Source organism: Ylistrum balloti, unplaced genomic scaffold (genome assembly GCF_031769215.1).
Source record: "Ylistrum balloti isolate Yb309-2 unplaced genomic scaffold, AGI_CSIRO_Ybal_v1 Utg371844, whole genome shotgun sequence".
NCBI lineage: Eukaryota > Metazoa > Mollusca > Bivalvia > Pectinida > Pectinidae > Ylistrum > Ylistrum balloti.
In genome coordinates this window covers 96155-118539 of record NW_026782914.1, presented here as the reverse complement: position 1 = coordinate 118539, position 22385 = coordinate 96155, and the positions used below count along the sequence as shown (strand labels likewise).

Sequence of the window (22385 nt, the reverse complement as noted above, 5' to 3'; positions counted from 1 at the left end):
CCTACTGGTTTGCCAATATCAGATGACCTAATATTAATAGCATGTTTCGACGATTCTTGACCTAACCATTTTACTAACAAATCCAATTTCTCCATGGGAGAAACACGAATTTTAGAACGCATAATAAGTAGTTAAACATGTTTTTTGTAAAATTTTGATTTCGTTTGGATTTCTTGGGATTTTTTTCAGTTAACAAACCAATGTATATCTAGTAATAATTTGTGATAAATTACGATGTAAATATCCATGTATTTCAGAAAAGTCATTTTGCATATTGATTAGTGGCGTTACAAAAACTACAGCTCCTGTTCTTTGTAACATTAAAAACCCTATCTCGAGTGAACGAAATGCTACATACCATAAATACTCGACATACCAACGACTTTGATTACATTATTTTTGCTGATAAATGTCTTACGGTCCATTTTATAGCTTTATCTATACCACTACTTGTCCAACACTTTTGTTCAGGTTTCTCTGTATTGTGTTTTCCTTAATTGTATGCTCTTTTAGCATTTATTATGAATTTTTCCAATATATTGGCAAATACATTTTCTCTTGTATGTATATCATGCATTCCTGCCTTTTAATTCCATCCTATGCTGAATGTAGCACAGAGGTTATAAATGCAACATTTCTAGCCTACTTTGTGCTTTTATGAATGTATTCACTATTCTTACTCTAGCAAATGTAGCTTTCTGTACTACTTTATGTTTAAACACCTTTATACTTGCACAGCAAATACAGCTGTGATATGTTTTGTCTTTGTAAATTTTCCAATATTTCTTTTTATAAAACATGTGCTTGCATCTTGCATCTCGTTGATATTTAGTTTTGTTGGTATCTTAAACATGGTTCTTTCGTTAAAATAGTTCTACAGAGCTTATTTTCATCCTGTACAGTTTGCACATGTGATATCAAACGATTAAATTTCATGATATTTTGAGGATAAACATCAAATTAATTTCTGATTTATTATACTTTTCAAAGAAAATTGGGTGTAAAAAGATAAACAAGAGGTTATTAAAGGACACAAGCCATCACATTCACTATACATTTTATTGTATGTGGTTTTTAAAGACAGAATAAGATATATTAACAAAAATCTTAATTATGTAAAACTGGTAATTACAAGTATACACTTATAAAACATATACCAGTTACAAAGGCTGTAAATACCTATCATTCATATATATATATATATACCAGTTACAACGGTTGTACATATTAATCACTTTCATCAGTGTCACAATAATATTCACAAAATTATTAAGTCCACAATACAAATGTATGACCCACAAAAAAGCGTGTAATGCTATAACAATATATACATCTGTATTTACAGGCACATATCACAATACCAATAAAAGGCAAAAAAAAAACTATACTGATTCAAGAATGAAATAGTAGATTCCATCACATCGTCCTGTTATATATACATTTATACAAGTACACCAAAACTTGGGTAATTTGAAGTCGTCAACTTCAACATTGACTGTACATTCTGATGGTGGCAGGTATCATTTATTATCTTCTTTTTCTATTATATAGGAGATCATCAACAGGACACAGTCATGTTTAATGTTAAATGATGTTACAACACCAAAGTTGTTTTCAACACCCTTAAATAATTATCATATATATATACAAATTCATGTGTGTATGTTGATTGTATTTAAATAGTCCATGTCAAAATGGTGCTTTTGTCTTTTCTCCATGTAAATCTTCACTACATGAGAGGGCATCTGTTGGAGGTACAGCATGCCATCCAGTCTGTCATTCTAAATACATGACATACATACATATATATACATTTTGTGTATCACCTCACAATATCGCACTGTTTTTGCTGTTGTTACCTTGTATGCATCTCCCAATATTTGCAAATTATTTTTACAATTACATAACCCACATATTAAATATTTAAACATGCCGAGTAACATGTTTTATTATATACATATATATTTACACTTTATAATTAATATTTAGGCTAGCTTAATGTACCAAAAATACATACATACATATGTACATGTTGTATTCATTTTGTCATTTCCTGGGTAAATGTACCAGCTGAAAGTGCTCTCAGAAGCAGTTCCTAAATAGCATTACTACATACAGTACATGGACAATTACAGAGCACATGAGTGCTTACATGGTATGGAAACAGTAGTACAAAATATTTGTTTAGTATTTGCGAATCCTTCTATTGTTATCAAGTTTATTAGGAATCTGAGATGTTCAAAAAGTAATATGAAATCTTTAATGATTTGTTCATATTTACAAATCTTCATTGATTTGTCAAGTACTTCAGATATCTAATATTTTATAAGGTATCAGCATATCCTGAAACATTACTTGTACAATTTTAATGTAAAATCATATGTCCAGTTTTCATAAATCCCAGACGATTTGTCCACCATTTACAAATCCCAAATGATTAGTCCACCATTCACAAATCCCAAATGATTTGTCCATCATTTACAAATCTCAAATGATTTGTCCACCATTCATAAATCCCAGATGATTTGTCCAGAATTTGGGAATTCAGAATTGATTTGTCAAGATCCATATATAGTCTCCTCAGCAATAATCTTTAATACAACACAATGAACATCTCTGCAGAAAAGCATACCTAAAGGATAAATATCCATCATATGTCTGGCAAACTGACAAAAAACTTTACAATAAAACAAAAATGAAATATATAGAGACAAAAATCACAGCATCAAGATATCACATCACTATTATTCCGTCTATTAGACAAAGTACAAATTAAATTTATTATGTACTAAAAGCTTTAATTAACGATATCAAAACCAAACAAACAGTACCATAATTTCAAAAACAAGTGTTTTCATTGTCATCCCTATGACAACAACAAGAGTTGTTAAAATATTCAATAGGGCTCAAACCACGAAAGAATCTTTTTTTTTTTTGTTCTTTTAAAAGTACAAATCAATGTTTCATGTGATACAATAAATGTCCACAGAAATCCTTAAAATTTCAGCAACAGCCATAGTTCATACGTGGATCATCAGCAGGAAGGTCCTGCTTTGGGCCCCTTCTCTGTAGAGTGTAGGGGTAGCACTCGCTACAGTAGCCCCTCCTCAGTCCACTTCCAATATTTTCACATCCAGTTCTCTTACAAAGTACATGGCTCTTCATGTTATTTTCGACAGTAGACATAGCTGAGTGAAATTTAGCATTTTGTGAAGCCACAGGGAGAGGGGAGGGGTTCACATAATTATTGGTTGGAGGCCTTGAAAGATTGTTCATCATGCCTCCATTTGGGGGGCCTTGTACAGGACTTGGATGAGGAGTTAGTTGTCCAAGGATGGTGTGTGTTGGCGGCTGCTTCTCTGCTAGGTTGTAATTCATCATCTCTCTCGAGCTGTATCTGTTGGAAGGAGGGGGCTGGGGCTGGAAGGCAGACATGGCCTTCAGGTAGTGTTCTGTACATCTGAAGTACATATTCTCGTCTCCATACTTGTCACAGCCAGGTTCCAAACATAACTGTGACTGAGAAGGAACTTTGTAGTTTCCTCCAGCTTGAGCCACCACAGGGGTATATCCAACTGCACCTTGATTTATCAGTGGATTGATGCAAGTACTTGGAGGTGCCTTTATCCTGTCATGCATGGGCAAGTTTGATAAAGTAGGTGTTTGTTTGAAGTTTGCTTCAGCTGAAATCCTTTTAACTGAAAAAAATAATTGTATATGTTCTAAATGATTATGAATTTAATTAACACAAAAAAATAAACAAAAAAATAACAATTTCCCTTAAGATGACCAACATATCTAATGTTCATTTACATTATTCAATACTAGATAAATTAACGCACTACCAATGATTTATTTGTAGTTTCTTTACACTTCAAATACCTTTAACCAGCCATACTTTAAGGGCTTCTTTTACTATTGCATAATCATTTGCATTTCCTCTATTCGTAAAAAGCCTGATACATCAGTCATATTTTTTGAGGTACATTTAGTTTTGCTCACCTCATGCTTTCACTATGTATTTTAGAACAATGACTTTAATTGTCCTTTCTCTACATTTGAAAAGCTATAATCCATTATGCTTTAGAATATTGTATCTACTATGACCTTTAGTGAACATGTCATCAGTCATGTCCTTAATAAGGGAGAATGTTGCTAGATTAAATTACCTTCTTTGTAGCACTGCGAACAATATCCATCTGTTTTGCTACTACCATGAAAATCACAATTTTTTTTCCTACACTTTGGTCTAGATGGCGAGTAGCTCTTAGTTTTCCTTTCTGAAATAAAAGAAACCACAAAAGTGTTAGAGTTCCATGGACAAAAACAAGGAGAAAAAAATCTGATTATTATCCGAAGTCAAAGATTATTGGTTGTATAAGTTCCTGATCAAAACTCTACATCTAAAGTTAGTGCTAAACAAACTTTCAGCTACAAATTGTTTTAATTTTCAAAAAATGAACAAAGAGCAAATCTATCTTCATGTTTTGGTAAAGTGAATCCATGTGGTCACTTCCTGATTTTGTATGCTTACCATGGCGTGGTGAGGTTTGTTCCTCAAGTGATCTAGTTTGTCCCTGACGCAGGACTTCAATGCAGTCATCACATAGTTTGTTGGGTGGGTATACCTTTTTGCTACACAAAGGAGAAGCACAATCCCGTTTGTCTTTAGATGTAGTAACAATTGGGTTCATGGAATTTATCTCTGATGTGTTAAATTTGGGTGCTGCTGACTCTTCTGTTGATTCAGTAGTCACGGCTGCTGGCACTTCAACACTCCTTGCACATCTAGTCCAGCAATCAAGGCAATATCCAAAATTGTTAGCTATTCTAACACCACTGCATCCTGGTGTGGAGCAGAGTTGTTTCAATTGTTCTGGTGATCCTGGTGACTGCCTCTCACCTCGATGTAGATTAGCTTGCTCTTCCTGGCTTTGTGCTTCTTCTGTAATGACAGCATATGAACTCCCTGATGTCTTTAAAGATGCAAATTTGTGACCACTTGCTTCAGGGTAAGAAGGACGTTGGCCAGATTCCTGTGGAGAAGGTGTACCTGTAGAAGTGGACTTTTGAGTTTTGAAATGATTAATCACATGAGTCTGTGATGAAGGACCAGGGCTGAAGACAAAATTACTTGAAAGAGAGTTGACTTCTTCAAATTCCTCTACAGACAAAGCAGATGGTGCAATATCAAGCTTGCCAAGTTCTTTACTAGGAGGAATAGGATCTCCTTCTCCAAATAAGCTGTTTTCATCTATGCCTTCAGCTCCAGCTCCTTGTGTTGGTACTACAGGTTCTGCTCTCTGTCTAGCAGGTGTTGCAGATGTACCAGAAAGTTCATCTTGTCCAGGTGACAAAATGTTACTGTTTGAAGTAGTTGAAATATGGGGCTGTGACTGAAGTTGTGTAATTAATGCTGTCTTTTGCATGAAGAAGTCTTCACATTCGTGACAAAAAGGCTTTGCAACAGCAGAAAAATTATTACATTTTGGATTCCTACACTTCGTTTCCATGACAGCAGTGTTTAATGGAGTTGCAGCTCCAGCTTCTGGCATTGGTTGTCCAGGTTGTGATCCCTGTGGCTGGGGTTTACAAGCATGACAGTAGGGGTATGTGTGTTCCGAACACCTGTTGCCACAATTAGGATTACAGCAGTTGACCCCCATGACTGAGAGGTCTGTATAACTCTCCTGTCCATGGATCGACAATGGGGGAGCAGATGGTTCACTGGGTACATTCCAACCATTCCTTTGTGATTCTCTCTTATTAAACTCCATGGTATATTTCCTGAAACAAGTGGAGCACATATTTCCTGTTTCTGGTGACCCAAACATTGTACACCCAGAAGTAACACATGGTGGTAAATCCATTCCATTGGGGGTAGATATGAGTGGATTTGTTCTCTGTACTGGATCAAGTCTTCCATGAGGTACGCTGGGAATGACTACCTTTGTGGTAGAGGTTGGAACCGTTTGACAAGCACCAACCACCATCTTGCCACCAACAGTAGTCTGTAAATTAGGAACACCCCAGTTCAAAAATATCTGTTCACATTCACGTCTGTGTACACTTACGATGTCCAGTTCATCATGTATGGACTGATGATGTAGTACGACTCCTGGAATGGTGTTGATTGAATCAGAAGAAACTACTGGAATATTTTTCACATGCATGTACTTTTTCATCAAGTCACCAGCTATATACTCTTCGTCTCTCAACAAAAACCTTACAGGAAGAGGAGTATAATCTGCCATGACTAAAGGGAGAATACTCTGACTAGATCCCTCACCATCAGGGCTATTGGCCTGTGTGACCAGAGGTGCAAAGTGGTTAAAGCTGTATCCGAGTATGACTGGTGTCTTACAAGCATCTGAGTGTTTTATTTCTAGTGGTAAATATAACCCATACAGACTGTTTTCCTGCATACTGTTTCCATACACAGATCTTGTTGTCTTTTCTGCTAACACTATTATGGGTCTTTTGAGAAGATTTGCTAGCGTAAATATGTGAACTGCCTCCAGTGTTGGGTAAGGTGTCCCTGTTGGATTTTTTCCTGGCACCAAAATATCACTGGCTGCCTGGACAACATTGCTCCATTCTAAAGTAACATCCTGTCAAAAAAAATGAAGTTAGTAAAAAATAGTCATTAAAGGTTTCAAAATAACAGGACTAATATTTGTTGGGCATTTTACAAAATAAAAATTAATTTGAGGCATTTAAGTGTCGTGTTGAAGTAGGCAAGTGTGCCAATTCATGTTAGTTATTCACATACTTCGTACATTGCCTCATTTTAGAGTGGGTTTTTTTCATTACATTTTTGTTTTTGTGTAGTGATATGGAAATATTAGAAATGCCAAAGTGGGAAAAAGGACGAACATTCTCTTAAAACAATTATAAGAACTAGTGCATAACTATATAGACATCAACAGGTGGGGTAGGATAAAATAAGAGATAAGAAATTTACATTTTATTACCTACATATACATTGTGTATACATATAAGTGTTTTACCATAAGTCACATGAATTCTGTACAGAAATACACCAAAACTGATCTTACCAGAGAGGTGACATCATAGTTGAACTCTCTTGGGTGTTGCTTCTTGAGTTCATCCTGAACAAATTTCCATCTCTGTTGGATGCTACTTGACATTCCATTAGACAATGATGCATCTCCATCTGACAATGTCAAATATAGCAGAGTTCGCAAAAACAGCTCGTTGTCCTCAATCCCCCACAGTGCCTGAGACACAGCATGTAACAGACAGTTACCATCACCTGGAAATACACGTTGGAATCAGTTTCTTCACTGTTGCTGATCTGTCATACATACTATATGTAAATAGTATTTAAACTACAGTACAGATTTACATGTACATATCATACTGTCACTAGACTCTACTTTAGAAGAATCAAATCATGTATTTTGAATTTTTTTACTTCGAGTGTAATGTTCTTCATGGAAGAAAAATGTTCAACAAGTAACAGAGTAATTAAATCTGGTTTTATAATTATTTAGCTGAATGTAGGAGTTGGACTTATTACAAGATAATGATTTAGGGGTGGGTTTATAACAGGATAATGATGTAGGGGTGGGTTTATAACAGGATAATGATGTAGGGGTGGGTTTATAACAGGATAATGATGTAGGGGTGGGTTTATAACAGGATAATGATGTAGGGGTTGGTTTATTACTAGATAATGATGTAGGGGTGGGTTTATAACAGGATAATGATGTAGGGGTGGGTTTATAACAGGATAATGATGTAGGGGTGGGTTTATAACAGGATAATGATGTAGGGGTGGGTTTATAACAGGATAATGATGTAGGGGTGGGTTTATTACTAGATAATGATGTAGGGGTGGGTTTATAACAGGATAATGATGTAGGGTTGGGTTTATTACTAGATAATGATGTAGGGGTGGGTTTATAACAGGATTATGAAATGTCATTTGTTAGTGATTCTACGTAACAGTAGTATATGTTGTTGTACCTATTGCCAAGTAGACACTGTACACAGCTATTGACACTAATAAATACATGTAACTACCAATTATAAACCGTTAACGCCCTCCTTACTCTATTACCTGTTGTTGATAATGGGTAAAGGTTTTTCACTCCATCACACCAATTGATAACCTTTGCTGTTTTGAGATCATTTTTCATATCCAGGTCACAAACACTGATGATGTACTGTTGCTTAAAGTCATCTTGGAACAAATAGAGTGCTGGCAAGCAAACAGTGAACTTGTGAAAATGTCGAAATGATGTATATTGCACATCTTTTCTGATACGATCTCGTAGTACTTTGACGAGGCGAGGAGAAGTTTCAGCAAACTTTTTCCTGAACAAAACAACTGGTCTATCCATGTCCAAGTTATTTGGTTTTTACCATACTACATTTATCTGCTGAAATATACAGAAAGACATTTGTAAGACAAACACATACAAAAAAATCCCATTATTTTCTCTTTAAAAAGGATCATTGGATACATACACGTTGTACATCAAAATCATTTTCTTTTTCCCCACACGTTCACATTAAACTGGTACAATATGTAGGTTCTGACATCCATATTTTTAATATTTTAAATTACCATATACATGTGCATATTCATATTTGCTCCACATTATCACATAGTAACAGAACTAACTACAGGTAACTAAATAAGCAATATTTACTCTTTTCTCACAGAAATACTTGAAGAAATGGTGTTGTGATTTGGCCATGCATGCACATAAACCCTACTTTTAAGGTTAAAAGCTTGCATTGTTTGTTCACTGGGGTTATTGTCTCTTCAACAACCAATCAGGTCATTTTAAGGTGAGGTTTCCTTGACGTTCATTTAACTGTGGTACCTATACCACTTAACAGCATATGAGAGGCTCATCAAATGTCATTCAAATGGAAATTCTATTTGAATTCTAGTTATGTAAAATTGATCCAGATATCAAATCTCTCATCAAATGCAGTCATATCATATGCTAAGTCTGTCTTTGGAAGATATGGACTTACGGATAGGATTTCAATGAGCAATCATGTATATGTATGCCACTTAAATACATTGTAACATCACAGAGAGGAGCACTTTCTATTTTTCATTCATAATTAATTTTTTTTCAGTATACTATCGTTTGAACTATCACATGAAATTACAAATATTCTCCAAATTTGAACATCAGCTCAAAGTTAAACAGTGTTCAGAAAACACTATAAGACTACTTCAAGCATTTATCAATATTTTCATTCTTCATGATTCAGTGTTTCTGTTTCAAAGTTACTAATTTATTCATGAAGAATATGTACAGTACCTTGATTGAAGTTTGTATTTTTTCAAATACGTTAAACAGATGTTTTAGATGTGTAAACCAGACGTCCAACTCACCCTGATCTCAATTAATCTTTACTAAAGTCTATTTAAGTGAATTGTGAAATATGTACATTCATTGCCTGGATATATTTGTGTGCGTGTACATGCACGTATATCGCTAAAACAACTATAATTATACCAAACTGAATAAAAAAATGAGAAAACAATGCACCAACACTTTCTATGATAACCACATACATATTAAGAATTGGATAGATTCGATGTTATATTGTAAGCAAGGCACGTAATGTTTATTTTTAAAGTGATAAGAAAGCACACACGACACACGTCATACACAAAGAGGGTACATCATCACCCTATACGACGCACATATGTTTTACACCCAATCTCGGAATAATCACTTTCGGTTTGTGATTCATTTTCACAGCGTTTTGTATTAATTTACCTTCATCACGAATGTACTATATAGTACCATAGTATTTTAACACCAAAACGCATACGTATCTTGAATGATACAATAATACTTACGATGGTAAAGAAAATGTTCAAAAGTATTTGGTTGTTGGCAGCTGTTAAACAGGAAACATATTGGGGAATCCCCTTTTCACTCCGCCGTTGAAAATCCCCAACCACTCATGCATGTGATATGTCAGAAATTTTTATTTTAATTGCTATTCAAGTATAAGAACTGATACATATCGACTAAATATTTACTTGAATTAGTAAAATTAAGCAGCAATATGTTATTTTGCTGATGCTTGATTCTGATATGATATAATCCAATCATATAAATTAAAAACCTTATAGAATGTACATAAACGGAAGTTTAAATTGTTCCTTTGTAGATGGTGGTGAAATGCGTACGCCGCTCCTGGCCCCGACCTCAATACACGTACCAGGAAATTAAGAAATAATTAATATCTCGAGAATAAAACAATACATAAATCTAATTAAATGTTTAAATATATGACATTCTGAATGTCTATCGAGGACATAGGCACAATTCGCATCTAATCATCCGTTTATAATGGTCGCGTGTCGTTTGTCTACTCTCGATCCCCAGGTACAGTGCCGTAACAGAAGATAGTGATTTCCCCTGCCACGGGGCCCTGTCCGGGGATAAAGTGTACACAAACGACCCACTATATGTTTCTATTCACTATAGAACGTATGTATTTACAATCAGATTTATGCAAATATTGTTTCGATTTTTCAAAAAATCGAACCGTATAATAACTTGCAAAAAATCGAGAAAAAAAACACGATTGAGTGCGGCGTACAAGTTCTGAACCCCTGAAAAATACAAATAGTCAATTTTAAAAAATCTGATATCTAAATCAATTCATCCAGTGTCATATTTTAAAAACATTTATATAGATTTATTTCCTAGTGCAGATATCGGAGCTAGGGACAGGGCCATGGCCAGGAACAGCGTACACTATTTACCCCCATCATCATCGTCGAATAGACGCTTTGAATCTGTGGAGATACGTGTTACTACATGGAAAAGGCCAACCAAAATCCATAGAGAAACACTTCAGTAGTAAGTAAGTTGATGAAGAATGGAGTTTAATATAAGTACGCACAGAAACTGTATGGATTGATACATATGTGTGGATAACAGTTTTCATCGATTAGCGTTTTGATGTGGTTGATAATACTCACCAGGCACAAACACGCAACAAACCTAATCGTAAGCTACACTATAACAACAACAAATTTAAGATACCCATATAAAAAGCCACCATCAACACCCAATCTTTCTCAAACAAAACATTTTGAAGAACTAATACAAACACTCAAACCTGATATAATCATCGGAACAAAAACTTGTCTTAGCAACAACATTTGCTCTTTCGAATATTTCCCTGTCAAAGAAGAATGAATGTACATGCAGTACAGAAAAGACAAGGCTCAAACTTAGGGACAGTACCATGGAGAGTACTCGTAGCGATATGTCACAACAACTTACTTAATCACAACAACAGACAACAAGGCATTTAGGGCAAGTCTCGCATTTGAGACACTGGTAAGACGAACTTGAAATCGCTATGAACAGATTAACTGACAAGCTTGACCTCATATTCACAAACAGACTGTCAGTCATAAACAAGACAGATACTGCATGCACCGCTCATTTGAAAAGCAGACAATGGCATTGTATGCACTGAAATTGATGTTACGCTCAAGAGATTTAGGAAAGAACCCAGAAACATTGTTAAAAAACAAAGCCAATTGGGACCACATAAGACACAATCTCACAGCACTTGGCAAACTGACAAATGAAACTGCCTGCAGAGTCCTTTTGTATCTTAATCAAATCTACTCTTCATAAATCTGTCAACAAAATTACAGCTCTTTACAAAAAAGGAGACAAAATGCAAGCAGGAAACTACAGATCGGTGAGTGTGACCAGTGTGATATGCAAGAGGATGGAAAAAGTTATTTGTACAAGGGTGATGGAGCACTTGATAAAGAATCAGTTATTGAGCAATAGATAGTTTGGGTTTGTAAAAAGGAGATCAACAGTATTACAACTTTTGAAAGTCATGGACCATTGGACAGAAATACTTTATGAAGGCGGGAGTGTTGATGTTGTATATATGGATTTTAAGAAAGCGTTTGACACTGTTCCCCATAGGAGGCTGCTAGGAAAACTGGATTGGTATGGAATATAAGAGAAGGTGAGAAACTGGATAAGGGGATTTTTGACAGACAGGCTTCAGTAAGTTAATGTAAATGATCAGACATCAGGATTGCGAGAAGTCACAAGTGGCATACCCCAGGGGAGTGTCCTTGGACCTACGCTCTTCGTCTTGTACATCAATGACTTGCCAGAGGTAGTAGATCTTTCACCTGGATATTGGCAGATGACCCATAAATATACACTGATACTAGGGAGGGGAAAGATCTACAGAAGGATTTAGATAACTTGTAGCACTGGTCAGATTAATGGCTTCTAAGGTTCCACCCAGACAGATGCCATTGGATGAGAATAGGAAGGGATACTAACAAAGATAGTCTACATATTTACAAGGCCACAGGAGATACAAGGTGCACAGTTCAGTTAAGTGAAGAGACTGAAGAGAAGGATTTGGGCATAATTATTGACAAAAAATTGAGTTTTAAACAACACGTTCAATCAGCAGTGAACAAGGCAAACAGATTCCAAGGAATTGTAAGAAGAACATATACCTATCTTGATTAAAGATTGTTCTGTTTATTGTACAAGGCATTGGTCAAGCCATACCTGGAATATGGGGCCAGTATGTGGAATTCTTACCAAATACAGGACATTAAGTTTAGTGTCCAGAGAAGGGCGACAAAGCTTCTACGAGGTTTGAAAAATATGGTATATGAGGACAGAATGAGATACTTAGATTTGCCATCGAAGGGACAGAGGAGACATGGTTGAAGTGTACAAAATACTGAATGGACTTTATGACAAGAATGCAGCAGAAAACTGATTAAGAGTGAACCAGAAAAAATGTACTTGAGGGAACTCACTATCACTGGAGAAATCAAGATGTAGACTGGACATCAGAAAATATTCATTTACACAGAGAGTGGTGAATAACTGGAATTCATTGCCAGAAAAAGTGGCCAGATTGCCAACCCTAAATACATTTGAAAATCGGTAGGACAAGTTCTGGGAATCAGAAGACAGAATGTTCAGGGTAGTGGACAGCCAACCGAACATTACATCAACTAGGAGTGACTATATGAGTAATTTAGCAAGTCAAAATTTAGATCTGAGTATAGAGGCCTAATTAAGGCCTACATTCAGAATCGACTAAGTTAGTAAGTAAGTAACAAAAATAGACCACAGAAACTCCATGCTTTCAAACACTATCTCCCATGGATAACTACAGTATCTTCAACTTCACCTTCTATTCAGCATATCCAAATGCTTTCACTCAAAATGTTGTTCAAATCCCTAACTTAAGAAAATGTACAAAACACAGAAAGCAGATGTACAGAAGCAAACACAATGCATACCATAAAAAGAAGAAACTAAAGACGTATTTACAGAAAGATTATTTATACACAAATTTGATGATACCCTATCAAAATAAGAACAAAACAAAAATTTACCTGGAGACTCAAAAAAAAAAAAAAAAAAAAACATACATGGAGAATAAAACCAGGTGTTCCATTATTGTAAGCGTCTTCTGCTTCATCAACGACACCCACCATGTAAATCTTGGTCAATCCAGGTAAGGAATATCATGTTCCAAAATCTGAACATTAGAACCTCCTTTATATTGCATGGAGAAATAGGGTATTTCTCCAGGAAATCATCATGACAACTGTTAAAATTACCCATAATCTTCATTAACTTGCACCTTTCAAAACCCTGTGTTGTGATTAGTCTGTTAGTTGTCGATATCTTGCATATGAATCATGATATTGGGAACTGCGATGTATAAATACCAGAGGTTGGGGTTGCTTGGATGTTGCTTTCCAGAGATGGAAAATTAGCAATAGGGAAACACTTATCATACAGCTGTCAAAGTCTATTTCGTTATAGGAAAAAAACAAATTTCCTGTTATTTACAAACAAGATATGATCAATATGTAAAAGTGAAATTGAAGGACTTTACAAAGTCTTTGTGACCTTTAGTTGTAAGCCGTTCAGTGAACACATAGATACAAAAAAAATTAAATAACATCGAAATGACCAAGATAGAGAAAGCTGATATCACAGCACTCTGCAGAGATGGCCACCTCTCAACAGGCACTACAACCACAAAAGCAAACATCCTAAATCAGCTTTTTCTGGCAGCATTCATAACAGAACAAAATCACAATACACAAGACAAAGAACCATCAGCACATCTCACTATGTGTGAAATACATACAACATACAACAGCATGACAAAACCACTAACCCACACAACAAGCCCAGACTAAATAGGTGGAAAATTACTCGGAGAGCTTTACAGACATCACAGCACCTATCCTCACTAGAATATTCACTAAATCACAGGCTTATTACCACATCACTGGAAACATGCAAACGTAAGGCCATATACAAAAAAGGAGACAGGAGACATGTACCACTGAACTAACTACAGACCAATATCATTCCCCTTCATTTCATGTAAACTCAGTGAACATGTCATCAAAAGCACTACAATCAAACACATTGAAAACAACAACATATTGTATGACTTTCAATATGGCTTCCAAACATCCAGATGATGTCTTATCACATAATAGCAAAAACAAAAAAGAGTCAACTATCATTATCATGGACTTTGCAAGACCATTTGTCAAAGTTTGACTCAAAAACTCAATGTACAAACTCAAAACAGTACAACCTCAAATACTAGGACATAACAGTACACAACTAAATAGATAAAAGACTTTTTATGGTGTGGTACCCAAGCAATAGTAGTGGAAGGGAAGCAGACAAAACTTACATCCAGAGTATCTCAAAGAAACTGTTTGGGCTCCATACTCTTTCTCATCTCTATAAACAGTTTTCCAGAATACATAAAATGAAGCACCCATAGACTATGCCGTTGGCAGCGTCATTTATCATCAAAGCATAACACTAGAAAATAATTCAAGACAGGAGACAGACATCTAAAACATCACTACAAATGCAAACAGATCAAAAGTGTTCCTTAAACCTAACCAATAGGTAAATATAAACTTGCAACACATTAAAAAACATGCATACAAACCTATAGTCAGAGCCAAACTAGAGTTCTGCTTTTCTATACAAGACTCAAACCAAATGAACCAGCTTGAAAAAACACAACCTAAAGCTGCATGTGACATAACAAAAAGACCACAAAGTACTAGATCAGGCAAAAATGTATACAAAACTAATTTTTCACATCCACAATCAGTGATTAATCCAGTTGCGAGTCAGGACATATGACAAATACTTTTTCAAGTTGTCCACTTAAAATTGGGAAATTGAACATTATCTATAGAGAATGCTTCATTAATTTCTCGTTTCAAATCACTGCACGATGAGACAGTTTAACCTTTTACTGGTTGCTGCAGCACAGAGCAATACACAAGAGGTCTGCAAGTCACAATAATCACGATGTAACCATTCAAGATGTCTTTATAAAACAATACTGAGATGAAACTTAGAATTTAATGTTTGAAGTGCTATTTTTCATACTTTATCTTAAGATAGTTTTTGCTCTTTCTAAAATTCCTTCGGCATCCATCAGGCCGAAGGGATTATCTGGATATTTGAGATTATTATTGTCAGTCATAATTTGTAACTTTGTTTGATGTTCTATGTGTGTGTGTGTGATGTAACTTGTCTAATACTTTGTGATTTGATAAATAGATTGCCTCAAACATTTCAAAATTTTCTTGTCCATATTGTCCTTATAACCTCATATCAAAATATATAAGGTTAGTGTTAGATAACTGGAGTTGCTGCAAATTTGACCAATCATCCATAAGACTGTAACAAAATATATGTTGTTGTTTGTTACAGACGCTCCTTACCAACACCATCAGGAAGCATGTCTGTGCTGAAGATAGCGGATACCTTGGTTCGAGGACTGCTAACAGTGGTTGGGATGGTGGTGAAACCCATTCTTGCTGTTATATTCAGTCTGGTATATGATTGGAGGTCACAGAAAGTTCCACCAGTGCAGGAGGAAATATGCCTAAAAAGTGCCACAGAACTGGCAAAACTGATCAGGACAAGAAAGGTAACTGTCTGGAAATGTCACTAAATGGGCAAAACTAATTTGGTCAAGAGGGTTGACAGTCCTCAGAGAGACATATCACAGGCAAAATTAATCTAAACAATGGGGGTTATTATCATGAAAGTGCCTTGGAGCTGGCAAATTGCATCAGGATAAGGGAGGTAACTGTCATATGTGTGCCACAAATGTCAATGCATTATGGGATCATTAGAGGGCATAACACATAACTGTGGTAGCATTAAGAGATAAACAAATAACAGCAATGTATGATTTGGTGTCAACTTCTCTTAATCAGTTTTCTTATGACTTTTGTTTGATCCCAAAGAAAGAAAAAAAGAATATGTTCACTAATAACTTGATCACCAGGTGAGTTACCATAAGAAATCTGAGAGTACAGCATCAGCTCACATTTACTTGTAACTGATAAACAAAAGCAATCAGGCTTCTCTCCCTCTCTTGTTTTGTAAGAAACCTAAATGTACTAATCTATTAGTCTTGGATTCCTTACAATTAATATTTGTTGTAGGTGAAAGCTGTTGATGTGATGGAGGCCTTCATCCATCGTGTAGGAATAGTTAATCCACTGGTGAATGCAGTAACTGCCACTAGATTTGAGGAGGCCATTCGAGAAGCAGAGTTTGTTGACACTATACTGGACAGTGGGCAGTTAGATGACCGATATTCTGAGGAAAATGCCCCATTTCTTGGTGTTCCAACATCCGTTAAGGAAGCTTTTGCTCTCAAAGGTTATTACAAAGTATAGAATAACGATATCAGTAAATATATGAGCTGTGTATTATAATACCTAACCTAGTCATGGTAATGAAACTTTTGCAATCTTTGTACCTTTCTTTTTTAAATATTTATTGAACTTTTAGTAGAATTTCACAGACATTCTCCATTTGCTTTCATTTTAAATCAAGTGAGCCCAGCAAAATTGTAGAATAGTTTATCTATTGTTTTTCTTAATGTGTCATACATAAATCCATTTTCTAGTTGAGTTTTTTTTATGGTTTTGTGCGATTAATTTTCCAGTTATATTGAATAATGTGTGATTTGTAAAATTCTTTAAACATCTTTTAGCTGCTGTTGAGTGAGTCTACAAAATATGTAGAATAGTCAATAATTCAGTTTTAAAAGATTATCTTGTTATTCGCTCAAGCATCCTGATCTAAGCTACATAATAATAGCCAGAATATAAAAATTCAAGAAAGTTAACAGAATTAGCTTTAATTATAGATATTTAGCTCAGATATTTTTCCTTTATAGGTTCTCCCAATGCCTCTGGGCTAGTGAAGCGTAAAAACAAAATTGCCACATTTGATGCTGAGGTGGTAGCTCGTGTGAAGAAGGCTGGTGCCATTCCTTACATTCTTACTAATGTTAGTGAGCTATGTATGTGGTATGAATCGGCCAACAACCTCAACGGTCGTACATGTAATGCCTACAATACCTCTAGGATAGTCGGGGGCAGCTCAGGTAAGACTTGTAATCACTGGTACTCTAGAGGAACTCGCCTAAAGTTGACAACGTGATAAATACCTACTGAAAATTAAGACCAGTTTTAAAAAGTACTGACCAGTTTTACTTTGAATTTCACCTCTTTGATCAGACCACTGACCAGTCTCAAAATCAGATACCTGGTGAGCACATATATGCCATTGTGTACAGATGTCAGATCAGCTAGTTGTAAATAATTACTGTTTAATATCATAAACTTTTTATGCTAATTTAATGAAAATATGGACAAAAATGACTTTAAGGGAAATTTGTTTTATTGGTCACGCTCTCTATTCAGACCACCCAATATTATATAGTCCACAAGATGGTCTTCATAGCAAGCTTTAACTGTAGTTAGCAGTTTGAATGATACTGATATGTTAATGTCTTCATTTAAACTATTTCTTGCCTGGAATCATAATTAGTAGTGTAAATCTGACTGTGCCTTTAGATAGACACAGACAGTTGTTTCCAATGATAAAAGGTAAATATGGCATTTGATTTGCTTGTCATGAGAGATAATTGTCCAGTGTGTCTTTCTTACCTGCAATGTATTTCATTGAAGCATAATGGACATTTTAGCTATCATTTGACTCTTTAATGTGTTAGGTTTCATTTCTTTAAAGGTATTTTTAATGCCTTAATTGTATTATCCTCTATACCTTGATTTTTTTTCACTTTGAATATTTCATTAATTAAAATAATGGATAAAAGTGAGTAAAAAGTTAATTTGTGTTACCCAAGAATTTGTACTCCAATACTGAACACATTAGTAAAACTTATTTTGAATGTATCTACATGTATTTCCTATGTATATGTACTTTTTTGTATAGGTGTTCCCTTGTCAAAACTTATTCCATACAAACTTGTTGACAGGTGGTGAAGCTTGTATTATTTCCACTGCTGCAGCAGTGATGGGTATCGGATCTGATATAGGAGGCAGCATCAGGATGCCAGCTTTCTTTAATGGTGTGTTCGGGCACAAGGCATCTAGAGGTAATATCCTGTACAGTTACTGATATGTAAATCCTGACAGAGTCATACCCTTGAGACTGACACTTTTGTATGCTGACTTTTTATACCCCCGAGACTGACACTTTTGTATGGTGACTTTTTATACCCCTGAGACTGACACTTTTGTATGCTGACTTTTTATACCCCTGAGACTGACACTTTTGTATGGTGACTTTTTATACCCCTGAGACTGACACTTTTGTATGGTGACTTTTTATACCCCTGAGACTGACACTTTTGTATGCTGACTTTTTATACCCCCGAGACTGACACTTTTGTATGCTGACTTTTTATACCCCCGAGACTGACACTTTTGTATGCTGACTTTTTATACCCCTTTTTATACCCCTGAGACTGACACTTTTGTATGCTGACTTTTTATACCCCTGAGACTGACACTTTTGTATGCTGACTTTTTATACCCCTGAGACTGACACTTTTGTATGGTGACTTTTTATACCCCCGAGACTGACACTTTTGTATGGTGACTTTTTATACCCCCGAGACTGACACTTTTGTATGGTGACTTTTTATACCCCCGAGACTGACACTTTTGTATGGTGACTTTTTATACCCCTGAGACTGACACTTTTGTATGGTGACTTTTTATACCCCCGAGACTGACACTTTTGTATGCTGACTTTTTATACCCCCGAGACTGACACTTTTGTATGCTGACTTTTTATACCCCCGAGACTGACACTTTTGTATGCTGACTTTTTATACCCCCCGAGACTGACACTTTTGTATGCTGACTTTTTATACCCCCAAGACTGACACTTTTGTATGCTGACTTTTTATACCCCTGAAACTGACACTATTTTCCTAGGCAGAAGTTTCGGTGGTAGATTTCATCCACTGAATAGAGACATTCAAATTATCATTCAGTTTCATGAATTAACTTCTGATCCATTATGCTACAGGCTCCAGATTCGTAATAAACTTAAGAGAAAATAGTTGCTTGGAACAATAATGATGAGGAGGTTAATTTTTCTAATTTCTCAAAAATGAATCAGATGTGAGCATGCTATTTACTAATTGTATTTAGTAATACACACTAGAACATTGAATGTTTAACAACATATGAGTTGCCTGTATCAGGTTTGGTACCTAATGAGGGACAACACCCAATGGCCACTGGAGAGGAGAGGGATCTACTGAGCACAGGTCCTATGTGTCGTTATGCTGAAGACCTGCTTCCACTACTAAAGGTGTTTGCTGGACCTGAGTCAACACAGAAGGCTAGACTTAATGACCAGGTAACCCACAAACACAACCACAAATCTACAATCAATTGCCCTTCAATTTCAACATATTGCATTTAGTCAAAAATATTTTAAAAAGTGGGTTCTCATTTATCACTGAAAGTTTTTGTTTAAAGGTACATGTATATAGAATTTTCTCTTCCATACAATTTGAGACCTGCACAGTCAGTGAAATAATTTTCCATAAAAGCCTTTCTTTTTGTGATTATTACAGGTAGATCTACACTCATTGAAGGTATACAGTATGTTGGATGACGGGGGTAGTCTGCTGGTCAGCCCAGTAGACAAACAACTCAAAGAAGCACAATGTAAGGTAAGACAGCATACAGCACTGATAAATTCAAATTACAGGTGACATGAATTGTAAACCACTGAAGACTTCAAAATCTTCCAATAAATAGTGCTTTCTTTCTATCACACAATGGTACCAAAGATATATGGCAATCAAACAACATATCCCATATAAATTAATTTGCAAAAGAACTAATTTCATGTCTTTTGTTATTTCAGTATTCCATTTTTAAGTCTTTCCATTATACATCAAAATTTCACTGTTCTATAGGTGGAGAAGTACTTAGAAGAAAAGCTGAAATTGAAGGTGGAAAGAGTAAATTTACACCGAATGAAGTATGGTTTGGAAGTATGGACGGCAAAAATGAACACTGGAGGTGGAAAAAAATTTGCAGAGCTTATGAGTGATGATAATGGCAAAGTTAACTGTGTGGTTGAGCTCTTTAAGTGGTTAGTTGGTTGTTCCCAACATACACTGCCTGCCATAAGTCTGGGGCTTTTTGAGAAAATCCAAATACCAGAAACAGACAAGAAATTCCTGCGAGTCTTTAAGAAACTAGAATCAGATGTTACCAATTTGCTATCTAATAATGGAATTCTACTTTATCCTAGCCATCCCAAGGTTGCCCCATATCACAATGAACCTATACTGTATCCTTTTAACTTTGCCTACACTGGTGTGTTCAATACTCTTGGTCTTCCTGTGACCCAATGTCCTTTAGGCTTGAGCAAGGAAGGCTTACCTTTAGGTCTACAAGTCGTGACTGGAATGAATAATGACAGGTACACCATAGCACTTGCGAAGGAGATAGAGAAAGCCTTTGGTGGGTGGGTGAAACCATAATGTTTTATTACTGGGTATTGTATTATTTAATGGGATTAAAGATATCTTCTTCCTCTTCTCAATCACTCTACCATTTTATTTTGTGTAATTTTTTCAGAGTTTTAATTTGTTTCCATAATCAGATCTTTCTTTCATACAAATTTTATAACAAATAGGAGACTTGGAAGATTGTACAAAAAGACACACAAATGAATAGCTCCAGTTGATAAAACGTTAGAGTGAGATAAGAGCTGAATAATGAAGTAAACTGCCTAAATTTTGAAGTCAAAGGTGACTTAGGAAAATCAAAAATAATGGAAAGAAAAGGCTCATAATGCAATAAATAATAAATTTAGTGAATGAAAATGAGAGGTTCCTCTTTAGGCTGCCATTTCAGTATTTATACCTGCTAAACAGGGAGAAAAACGTTGAAAAGATTACAGTCTTTTAACATTTTCATATATTTTATGTGTTTTATGTATTGCACAACAAAACTATGATGTATGTTAATAGTAATTGTACAAATAAGGGTAGGGCTTAGTTATGTATTTTGGCATGTTTTATTTAGGAGTATCCTAAGCATAATAAAGGGACATGAGATGAAACTGGAGAAGGGATCCCACATGCTTTTTTTTTTTTTTAGTTTTGAAATCTTTTAAAGTTACGTATTACTTTAAGTAAAAAGAACATTTATTTCATAACAACCCAGTGTCAAATCACCAATTGCGTACTTCATGTGAACACATATTTAATAACATAATAATTTAATGATTGAATTAATTGAGACAGTTTAAGTCTAATAAGGAATAATTTTGCAGCTGTAATTTTATAGCTGTTCATTAATACCTGGGCAAATAAAGTGTACCTTTAAAAGGAAAGTTTGGAAAAATAAAAATCTAAAAATGATTTTGTTAGAGTATAGAAAGGGAAATGCACTTCAAAACTTAATTAGTGTGATAATGATGAATATTTGTTGATTGTAACTAAACATCATATGTAAATGTTGTATGTTCTGAACTGCTGCATTTAATTATAAGAGTCCAGATATAGTTTGAAGGTAATTGCATATTTAAAGATTGCAACATCAACTAGTAGAGCTTAAAGCTTGATATTTGGATGAGATTGTACAAAGACATACCTCATACATACATAGCATCTTAGAAATTCATTTGAAAAAATATAGTTAAGAGGCATGCATGTATAACAAACTATATTATTTGTAACTGTGATATTTATAGATCAAATTTGTAATGTTGGTTTTAATGTGATACTACTGATATGACATGTTATTTGATTTCTAAAGACGACATCCAATGATTTTGGTTACAGGGTATATTCTCTAGATCTAAAGATAATGAGAAAAGCAAATAGGGTCTTCTGTATTGATATTATAATGAAAATTGTTGTATCTTTTAAATAACCACCTATATTTCATTATTTCTGTAAAATTGTTACATGAAAAGGAAAGCTAA

The 22385-nt window shown here is 35.1% G+C and overlaps 2 protein-coding genes across 2 annotated transcripts; one reads left to right on the top strand and one right to left on the bottom strand.

Moving 5' to 3' along the window:
• Positions 1 to 1073: 1073 nt before the first annotated feature.
• Positions 1074 to 10034, bottom strand: LOC132563748 (tumor necrosis factor alpha-induced protein 3-like). The gene is made up of 6 exons (XM_060228497.1): positions 9860 to 10034; positions 8087 to 8408; positions 7059 to 7276; positions 4535 to 6611; positions 4170 to 4280; positions 1074 to 3698 (listed from the first exon to the last, which is right to left on the bottom strand). Exons 2-6 carry the CDS (start codon positions 8367 to 8369, stop codon positions 3004 to 3006), a joined length of 3384 nt encoding a protein of 1127 aa, XP_060084480.1. The 5' UTR covers positions 8370 to 8408; positions 9860 to 10034; the 3' UTR covers positions 1074 to 3003.
• Positions 10035 to 10850: 816 nt separating this feature from the next.
• On the top strand, positions 10851 to 21964 carry LOC132563749 (fatty-acid amide hydrolase 2-like). Its single transcript, XM_060228499.1, has 8 exons — positions 10851 to 10878; positions 15804 to 16023; positions 16547 to 16766; positions 17290 to 17499; positions 18397 to 18516; positions 19636 to 19793; positions 20014 to 20112; positions 20362 to 21964. The coding sequence occupies exons 2-8, from the start codon at positions 15832 to 15834 to the stop codon at positions 20932 to 20934; spliced, it is 1572 nt and encodes a 523-aa protein (XP_060084482.1). The 5' UTR covers positions 10851 to 10878; positions 15804 to 15831; the 3' UTR covers positions 20935 to 21964.
• The last annotated feature ends 421 nt before the right edge of the window (positions 21965 to 22385 follow it).

Coding starts and splice junctions, on each gene's coding strand:
- LOC132563748 (XM_060228497.1), bottom strand. CDS start 8,369: ATGGATAGACCAGTTGTTTTGTTCAGGAAAAAGTTTGCTGAAACTTCT. Junction 4,281..4,534: donor ACAAACCTCACCACGCCATG/GTAAGCATACAA, acceptor CTTTTATTTCAG/AAAGGAAAACTAAGAGCTAC. Junction 3,699..4,169: donor TTCGCAGTGCTACAAAGAAG/GTAATTTAATCT, acceptor TATTTTTTTCAG/TTAAAAGGATTTCAGCTGAA.
- LOC132563749 (XM_060228499.1), top strand. CDS start 15,832: ATGTCTGTGCTGAAGATAGCGGATACCTTGGTTCGAGGACTGCTAACA. Junction 16,767..17,289: donor GGAAGCTTTTGCTCTCAAAG/GTTATTACAAAG, acceptor TTTCCTTTATAG/GTTCTCCCAATGCCTCTGGG. Junction 18,517..19,635: donor CGGGCACAAGGCATCTAGAG/GTAATATCCTGT, acceptor TGCCTGTATCAG/GTTTGGTACCTAATGAGGGA.